The sequence below is a fragment of the Anguilla rostrata genome, chromosome 5, assembly GCF_018555375.3.
Source record: "Anguilla rostrata isolate EN2019 chromosome 5, ASM1855537v3, whole genome shotgun sequence".
NCBI lineage: Eukaryota > Metazoa > Chordata > Actinopteri > Anguilliformes > Anguillidae > Anguilla > Anguilla rostrata.
In genome coordinates, this window is record NC_057937.1 from 19550560 (window position 1) to 19560909 (window position 10350).

The window sequence follows — 10350 nt, forward strand, 5'->3', positions numbered from 1 at the left end:
AAATTCATAAATACTTAGGAACCATACCTTACGTGTACAGTAAACGGGAAGCACATTGAGGGGAGTGTTGTCCCCACATGATGTGGGCGGAGTTTAGGTGACCGAGACAGTAGGGCGTGGCCTGTTGCGCCTGCGGTCCGTTTAAAACTTCGGCGCAACATGCAGTCTACAGCAAACTTAGTCGCGTTATTGCAAGTTTGTCCTCACTTCCTAGCCATATAGCCAGGTGAAATTTACCGAGATGCCAAATTCAAATAGAGTGGTGCTAGCGCTCGGCGGAGCTGGTACTGTTGGTTCCGGAATTGTGAAAGCGTTTCTGGACAGAGGTAAGATTTTGGAGAGGCAGAGGACACCCTGGGTCACATAAGCACCCAGCGGTAGTCTCACCAACAAAAGCTAACCCTTACATTATTTTACGATCATGTGATTGTTCCTTCTTTAAGTCTTAAGTTTTATTATTGTATTAGGTTATATTCAATTTTCTTTCTTTGGCACGCGGGTGAAAATCCAGAAATTATTTCACAACCCAGTATTCCAGCCGGGTATGACAGTATGACAGCGCACGCACGGTTCTGTCGCGTTCTGCACACTGCGCGAACGGAACGGTTATTGTGCTGTGTACATGTTCAAACCGAATAAACTGTGCTACTTGCAAAAGACGCCGATGTATCAACACGCCTGGGGTAATGAGAGCTGCGCGTGGGACTGGCGCAGGGTAACTTACTCAGACGCGATTTTGCATTTGTGAAGTCAGCACTTATGTTTGGAAATCATTTGGATTTTGTGCATTGCATGAACAGGCTTTCTCTAGTATACAGTTATCCAGTCTCTAGCATACAGGTATCCATCCCGGAGAATCGCTGTTCAGTCATTTCCAAGAGAGGCCAGAAAAATAAAATACTGTTATCTCGTGAAAGACGACATACTGTTCATACATTTTGAGGCAATTCATAAGAGCGGAGATGATTCCCTTTGTTTAATAAGTTCAGGCTCCGTATTGAATATCAATTAGATGTGAGAAATCGGAATAGTTGTGGTTTTCCCATCCAATGCGGCTTTACCATAGTTTAATTCGCCCGAATACGAAAACATTCATTCTTAGACATGTCTACTGTTAGGCCTACTGCATGATTATGAGCGCACAGTACTGTACGATTTCACATTTCCACCTTCCAATGTGCTCTGTAGGACAATGGAATAGGTTGGGCTATTTCTGTAGCCTTTGTGCTTTACCCAGGACTGTGTTAGATAATTATATCTGTAATTTATTGTGTGGGTAGTATGGGTATGATGCAGTTATTGTGTTTGGTGTGTGTGTGCGTATGTGTGCATGTCTCTATGTGTGTGTGTGTAATATAGGAAATGTGTAGAATATAGGAAATGTGCATACTATATTTGTTTGTATAGTGCTGATGTGTCAGCATATGTGCAGATATGTAAAATATATGTGCTTTTTGTTTTGTGTATACTGAGTATAATGTGTGTGTGCGCACGTGTGTGTGTGTGTGTGTGTGTGTGTTTGTGTGTGTGCGTGTGTGCGTGAGTGTGTTTTTGTGTGTGTGTGCATGTGTGTTTTTGTGTGTGCGTGTGTGTGTTTAGGTTTTAAAGTGGTGGTGGTCTCCAGAGACAGTAACAGGCTGGAGAAGTTGAAGGAGTTTATCTCACCATCCAGCAGAGAGAATCTGGTCACACTGGTGGGGAATGTGGGTAAGACACACACACACGCAAAAACACACACACATTATACACATGTACACATACACACACACACAGACACAGACACACACACGCACACACACAATATGCACTATTTGAGTTATACAAATATTGCAGAAAATTAAGGTTTTCCTTTTCTGTATAACCCATCTGTTTTGTCATTTATGCTCCTCCAGCATTATTACCCTCTCTCTCTCCCTCTCACTCTCTTTGTCTCTCCCTCTCAGGATCAGAAGAGGGAGCAGAGGAGGTGAAGCAGACCTTGCTGAAGGCTGTAGGAAAGGTGACAGATGTGGTCTCATCCCTGGGCTTCAGCTGGTGGCAGGGTGGTCCACCTCACACCCAGTCTGTCAAGGAGTTGCAGTGGGTGAGCTCTCAGCCAATCACAGAGCTTTATCCTGTCATGGTTCACCCTATCACAGCTGCCCTTGCCTTACCTGCCCAGCTTATACATCTCCCCTAAAAGGCTGGTTAAAGCGGTGATAAAAGTGATAAACCTGCCCACTTTTGGGATGTAACCAATATTTTCTAACCAGTCACATGAACTTAGTGGAGGTTGGTGTAAGATTAAGTCAGTGTTTCCAACCAGGCCTCCTCTCCATTGAAAATGGAGAGGAGGCCTGTGCTAAATATGGCACACTGCCACAAACCACCCATATACCATAATCTGATCGATCAATGTCTAAGCTGGCAGGTCCCCGGCGATGCCTATCTCTGCTACAGGAAGTGCTGGTACCAGATGGTAAAGCGCAAGCATCCTGAGATCCTTTGAGACCTGACCTTCTGGCTTCCAAAACTGCAGCCCTCCTGATTCTCCCCCATGTTGTTTCTCATTCCTCTCCTCCATACCCTAACTCACTCTTCTCTTCTCTCTCTCTTCCATAACCTTTCATCAACCCTGCTTTCTGTCCTTCACCCTTTCCAACACTATTAGGTGTTGGAAACTCTGATTCTCAGCACCTTTGTGTCATGGAAGGCCTTCTTTCCCCTGGTGAAAGATGACCCCAGCTGCACCTACACCTTCATCACAGGTGAGTTTAACCACACCTGCATCAGCACAGGTGTGTCTAGTTCCATTTATGCCTTCACATGTGAATCTAGATGCCTAGACACTTGCACCTTTGTTATAGGTGAATCTGTCATAGGTGAGTGTGCACCTACACACTGGCACACTGTCTCACAGACACATTTACATAGGCAGATAGCCATATATTAGTTCTGCATTACATCACATCACTTTTACATTTAAGCATTTAGCAGATTTTCTCATCTAGAGGTGTGTGCAAAAGTGAGACAATAACAAATCCTCATTGTCACAGTCGATAGTAGTCTTTGCATAAACCAACAAAACCCAGTGAAGTTTTGTTGTAGCTTGGAAAGGGACATTGTGCTTTAAGTAACAAATGGTCATTACGTGTAGTGTTTAGAGCTGCATAAGTTGGGGTATTTACATCAGAATGAATGTTCAAGAGTTCAGGGTTTGTGGAGTGACATTTCAGTTCAAACAGGTGTGTTTTAAACCATGATGCTTTCAATTCAAATGTATTCAATTCAAGGTGCTGACCTTGTTGGATGATGTTTCTACATTTAAGATATGTTGCATAACGGAGCCCTCCAATGACAATGATGCTTTGCTGTAGGGGGAGCTGGTGACAAGCTCTTAATGCCAGGGACCGGGTTCCTAACAGTGGGTGCAGCCAGTGCTCTAGCATTCTGTCAGGTTTTGCGAGAGGAGTACCCGGACGTGCCATGCAAACTCAACCAGGTTGAACCTTCTCGCCTCCGTCTGTAACCTTTGACAACACACAGATCTACCATAAGCTTTTCCTTTAAGTTTTTTAAAATCTAGAGCTGCTAAACCTTTCCCATGACTCACATCCAAATGAACTGACAAAATTCCAGGATTTGTTGATTTCTATGGAAACAGAAGTCATAATGCCTTCTTTTGCACTCTTCTCTTCTCCATATTGTATTTAGGTAAAGATAAATACAGGTGTGGCCCCTCCTGACCGGTTGGCCCCTGGTTACCTGAGCCACCTGGACCTGGGAGAGGCAGTGGCCACACTTGTGGAGAGAAGGAACACCTCCCACGCTGTCTTCAATGTGAACTGCCCCACCGACCTGAAAACCATCCTCCTGGAGAACAACATGTAGGGCTTTCCCCTGCCACGCCCTAACACCCTAGAACCTGCCATATGCCCAGCTCCACAAGGCCGTACATCAAAGCCTGTTTTATTGTTGCTTTTCTGGGGAGGAAGTGCATAGACCCCGCACCCCAAACATCTCACAGTGCCTGATGCGGTTCTCCCTAGCTCCTCGTGTCACAAGCCACTAAGCTCCAGCCATAGCCACTACCAGTCCTTGACCTGAGTGTTGTATGTTACTCTGCTTCAATCCTCCTATACCCCTGTACTTTTGAATCGAGGAAAGGAGTGTCATGCCTTTAGGGATTCCTCTGGTCCTGTTGGCTGTGCATGTTGTTGATCACTGCTTCTGCAGGCCAACTGGGGTCATGCGTAATAATCTGGTTGCCAGCTCTGTACAATGAAAGGTCACGACTGCCTAATAGGCATGCCTGCAAGGAAGAACATTCACCATATGGTCAACCATAATATCATGGACACCACCAGTAGTGGTCAACAGCATATGATGCTTGCCTGTTGGCCTTTTGCCACTGAGAAGCCTGACTTGTGCCAGTGAAGACCAGTTGCATTCTTTGGTGCTGTATTGGATTTCATCAGTAACATGCTGCTTTGATCTTAGTGCAGAAACAAAATCCTAATCTATCCCCACCAGCCTACCCAAACTCCAGGTTAGTGTGTGCACAATTATAGCTGATACCTTGATCTTGGCCCACCCACTGATCTACATACTGTTTGTATAGTTGCTTTTCCTGTATAACATTTTTTATTCATCTGCATGTTTCAATAAACTTCACTTACAGAGAGTGAAAAAGAGTCTTGGCGTGGTCACTGGTTCACTAAATAAACACTTATTTCCAATGTAATAAAAAAACCTTGGGCTGGTGCGGTTATAATATGAGTCAGTGCTGATTGGTTGGTATGTAAATAAACAAACGTTTTCATTGCCCTAGCCTGTGGACATGGTGCGTGTGTATTGGTAGATAGCATGACTTCTTTCCTGTGTTCAATCACGCAAGAGGACAGCACAGCCTCTTCGGAACAGAGCCATCAGTGGGGATTTAGTGAGGGGGTGGCGGATGAGACACACATATTCCTCTTTTGTTTATTGTTCCATCAATTTTGCATAAATGCTCCATTATCACAACTTTCTCATCTATGAAACAGCCAACCTGAAACAAACTGAAGGCACATGCACACACACACACACACACACAAATGTACTTAGAGAGATACACACACATACACACAAAAAGACACAGTCAGGTTGTGGTTGAGAGAGGGTGGAGAATGGGGGGGGGGTTCAGCTGTGTGAGACTGGGATTGAGGTTTTGTGTGATTTTGTCGGCTCACAGCCCAATTAGGCCAGACTAATGAACAGCAAGAGGTCTTCACCATCTATAGCCATGTCTTGTTCTCATACATACGCACGCACAGATATTCACACTCACACACAAACACAGGCACATTTACAGCGAGGGCATATTGCTTTCGGACAACTTAGATATTACTGGTTTAGATTTAGCTGTGATGACTTTTTTTAAGAATATCAGAGATCTTATGACATGATTCCTGGACTGTTCCAGACAAAATGGGATTTGAATAAGACATCTCCACTCTGAAGAGAACACAGCAAGCATCCACACAGCAATCCCAGGAAACTGCTTTTGGAGTCAGGCTAATGAAACTGGGTTTGGGGCCAGGTCAAGCCATGGGCAGGCAGGTTGGTATCACAGAAATGATGATGATCAGAGCATGATCAGGGGGTGAGGGATGGTTTCCTTTAGAGGAGTGAAGAGTGAGACAGGACTGCACCGTGAGCCTCGGCACACAAGAGACATCTCTAACATTAATGTGACCCTTTACATCAAATGCTACAGGCAGCTATAACATACAATGTCCGGCCTCTTTTTCTCTTTATTGCACAAAAACGAACCCTTTGATGCATACATTATAAACGACGAAGCTGAGACTGTAGGGTCAAGCTTCTTTCTAATGCACTCAAATCAATGAGCTGCTGCAGGATTTTCTTCCATTATAAAAGCAAAAGCTGAGATGTATGTGTAAGAGATTAGATAAATAAGCAAAGTCTGTTCTTCTACCTGTCATATTTTCCTATGTGAATCCTCCACAGCTATGGTGCCGTGTTGCTGATATACACTAAGCCAATCACTGAAGCAAAAATACCACTGATAACACAAGTCCAGTTTCATAGGTGAAACCTTCCCATTGTCATAATTAACATCTCCAGGCAATATGTTTGCACGTACTACCTAGATTATGTCTATGTTGATATTTTGTAGAGGAGTTATAATCAAATATGACCCTTGAGGTCAATAATACTGCCTGTTTGCTTTTCTACCTGATAGCTAGTTCATTGATGAATGTCACTGATTGGCCAACGATTCCACTGAACAGGTAAACCAGGTATAATTCTCTGGTTAGAGGGGAAGAATGAAAACCTGCAGGACTACTGGCCATGAGGGCCAGATTTGAGTGCTCCCTGTGTACTGGCTGAGTTCTGTTAACTTTGTAGCTCATTTAATATCTATAGTCTGCTCTGTTGTGATTTTTGCTTCCTTTATGCTTACATACTAAAACAAACAAAGGTATTGGTAGTTTCCTCCTAAATTAATAAAAATTGCTGATGTTTTTGTCAAAACCATTTTCTGGTGTTTAGACATTTGTTTGCAGTTAAAACAAGATGATGGAAGCAACAAAGACTACCATTGGCAGAATTTACTGGACTGTAAACCACTGACATCCAAATTCCAGATGAAACCATTATCCATACATCCATTTAGTGCTGGCAAAAGATTACAGTCCCTGCACTTGTGCCAGTAAGGTAAGATGGCATTATTTTACTTTTATTTATTAATCGTGCAAACATATCCAGATCCACCAGATTTCACACAACCATACCCAGGGGCAGAATTAAACCTTTCTCTCACTCTGGGTTGAGCTGCGTGAGGGTGAAACACACCTGATTTTGATCCTGCTGAACTGAGAACCTGGAGCGCCATGAGGGTGTGGCTACTGATCTAGATTTGATTAAATACTGGCACACTCTGGTCTCCTCAAAACATGGAACTGACTCAAGCATTTACATTTTGAAAGTGACAGAAAAATGTGAGATAAAACCAGTTAGACTCAGCAATGCAAATGGAGAAATTAGTCTACTTTACACTGTGGAATCTCTTCAGCTAATGGTCTGTGATGTCTGCTAATGGTCTGTTCTCTCTCTTATAACTCTTGTGTGTCAAACTCAGTATCTGCAGGTTTAGCGGGTTCTTTCAACTAGCTGCTAATTTAGGCCCCGGATGTAAGGAATATGAACCTTTCAGCTAACTGATGACTAAGGTTAATCACCTGGTTGAAAAAAAAAATAGTCTAGGAATGTAGTTTAAGATCTTTAGGCAAAGATGAAATATCTTTGGATATACAGTATGATATGCATGTGTGGGTGAGTAAATATGTGTGGTCTCAATGGTCAGCACTGATTTAGCTGTTTTAAAGACAGCAAAAGATGAGAGACTAGTCTGCTTATCATCATTAGAAAACTCAATGACTCATGTTTTTGAAAGCGTGTGACAAACATTCACACTCTCCTGGCAATTGGCCACATTTACAGCTGGCACTGAAATCAGAGGGGAAAGAAGGAGAGCTTCAGCTCACGCAATGCACAACACACACACACACACCCACACACCCCCCCACACACACACACACACCCACACATCCCCCCACACACACACACAAACACACACACACACACACACAAACACACAAACACACAACACACACACACACAAACACACGTACAAACACACACACACCCACACACCCACACACACACACACACCCACACACACACACACACACACGTACAAACACACAGACACACACACACACACACACACACACACAAAGACACACACACACTCACACGCACACACACACACACCCCCCCACACACACACACAAACACACGTACAAACACACAGACACACACACACACACACACACACACTCACACTAAGACACACACACACACACACACCCACACACCCCCACACACAAACACACGTACAAACACACAGACACACACACACACAACACACGTGCACACACACACACACACACACACACACACACACACACACAACGCACACACACAAAGACACACACACACTCACACGCACACACACAGACACACACATAGAGCATACTCACAAAGACACACTCTCAAAAGGAACAAGAATACCCTATAACACATGAAAAGTTGCACACGGTCACAAACACAAACACACACACACACACACAGACACGCATGGACGCTCATACTAAGTCACAGCATTCTGGAACTTCAACACAACTCAAAGTTCACTGCAATTATAAAAGCCAAGAGAGTAATGGGTATTGCTATCTGCCCTGCACAACCACCCCCAGAAGCTTATGAAGCCGTGGCTGGAGTCTGAATGTGGCTAAGGGCCAGACAAGGCTGGGAGTGGGTGGGGGCTGGGTGTGGCTGGGAGAGGAGTGTGGGTGTATTTTTGTGCCATGGCAAGTTTGGGGTTCTGAGGTGGAGCCTCTTCATAAGGGTGAGGCAGTCATGTAACCTCACCTGCCAGAGAGAGAGAAAGGGAGAGCCCTCTTCAGTGCTCTTGTATGAGTTGGGATGGGAAACAGAGAAAATATGTGTATGAGACAGACAGACAGGCAGGCAGGCAGGTAGACAAAGAAAGAAGTGACAAAATCAACAATTTAACAAAAGATGAACAGAAAGGTTAAGAAATTAAGTTGAAAACATGAACAGAAAGAAGTGAGAAACAAATAAAAGAAAGAAACAGAACCAATAAATATTAAAATAGATAGGAGTATTGTTGCCAGATTGGACCGATTTTTATGTTATTGAGTGGGGAAAATGGCTTTAGGTGGCTTGCCATAATTTGGGCTATTTTTTGTTACATTGGGCAAAACAATCATTCACATTCATTGGCATTGGTGAAGTTTGTTCTGCCTCTGCATATTCCTCAGCTGTTACTGTAGCTGAAGCCTGTCAATTAGCAGCTGCGATTGTCATCAAGTTGGTGGCTATCTCTATACTTTATTGTATAGAACGCAGGGTCTTTGAATGCATAATAGGCTATTGAACATGGAAGAGATGGCCTATTACTGAAAGCAAACATTAGGTGTTGTTGACTGTTGTGTTTCTGGTTTAGGCTTCAAAGTTTTTATAAACATTGTAATGGGCTAGAAATGAGCCTGCAAGCATTCTATGCAGCTGAAAGTGAACTTGTTGTTTGTGCGCACCAGCAAGCAATGCTTACAAGTGTTTTCTGCCCCTGATCTTGCATAAAGAGCATGTTCATATGTGTGATAAGGGGGTAAGTGGAGCCAAACCATGTCAGGAAAGTGCCACCCACAGCATAACAGAGCCACCGGACCCCCTCACTGTAGGTGTCAAGCATTCTGGCCTGTGCCTTTCTCTTGGTGTACACCACGCATGCACTTGCCCACTTGTTGAGAATATGGCGAAGGATGACTCATCTAAGCACATCACTTCATTCCACATCTCTGTAGACCAGTGCCTATGGTTTTTGCGCCAATGAACTCTCAAACCCCTCTCTTTGTAATGAGGGGTTTATGCACTGCAACTCTACTATAATATCCCTCTCTATGGAGTTGTCAATGGATTGTTCTTGCTGACACAGTTTGATCACGTCCTACATTGACAGTCACCTGAGGAAGAGTTTCTCATCTGTTTCTCCTTATATATCGCACTAATGCATGAGCATCACAGTCATTGTGTACTTTTGACCACAATTTCTAACCTTATTTAATGATTTCTTTCCCATAGATCTAAATGCACATATCACTTTAGTCACAGTTCCTTTAATCATTAAAACATATATATATATATACTATATATAATATACTGTATATATATATATATATATATATATATATATATATATATATATATATATATATATATATATATATATATATATATATATATATATATATGTAGGCTATATATATCTAACGTGTGTATTTCCAGTCTTTTCTTTGTTTTGTATTTTTTTTTAATTGGGATATTTTTTCAAGATTGGGCAAGTTTGAGGCTCTGACTAGGCAGGTTGACAGTTTTCAAATCTGAGCAGGGTGAGGGAGTGAGACAGTGAAAGAGAAAGACAGAGAGAGATATTTGACTAAAACTAGCGAGGCAGGAGGGAGGAGGGCAAGGGCTGTCCTAAGGGAACAGACTGAAGCTCCTGTCAACTCTGCGTGACCTTCAGCTAATGAGACCAAGACACGAGAGCGTCGGCAGCCAGGGTGTGCGCGTGTGTGTGCCTGAGAGGAGTATGCGTGCATGTGCTTCTGCCTGAGCATATTGGATGTGGGCTCTACCATCCATTAAACTCCCTAGATCTACGACTTCACAAGTCAAGACCAGAACACCCCAGAACTCCCCCCTCCGCCGTCCCCA

The 10350-nt window shown here is 43.4% G+C and overlaps 1 protein-coding gene across 1 annotated transcript; it reads left to right on the forward strand.

The window, feature by feature from the left end:
• Positions 1-109: 109 nt before the first annotated feature.
• LOC135254934 (uncharacterized) lies at positions 110-4809 on the forward strand. Its single transcript, XM_064335546.1, has 6 exons — positions 110-326; positions 1600-1707; positions 1944-2083; positions 2651-2747; positions 3357-3481; positions 3694-4809. The coding sequence occupies exons 1-6, from the start codon at positions 242-244 to the stop codon at positions 3868-3870; spliced, it is 732 nt and encodes a 243-aa protein (XP_064191616.1). The 5' UTR covers positions 110-241; the 3' UTR covers positions 3871-4809.
• Positions 4810-10350: the final 5541 nt, after the last annotated feature.

Coding starts and splice junctions, on each gene's coding strand:
- LOC135254934 (XM_064335546.1), top strand. CDS start 242: ATGCCAAATTCAAATAGAGTGGTGCTAGCGCTCGGCGGAGCTGGTACT. Junction 2,748..3,356: donor CACCTACACCTTCATCACAG/GTGAGTTTAACC, acceptor GCTTTGCTGTAG/GGGGAGCTGGTGACAAGCTC. Junction 3,482..3,693: donor TGCCATGCAAACTCAACCAG/GTTGAACCTTCT, acceptor TATTGTATTTAG/GTAAAGATAAATACAGGTGT.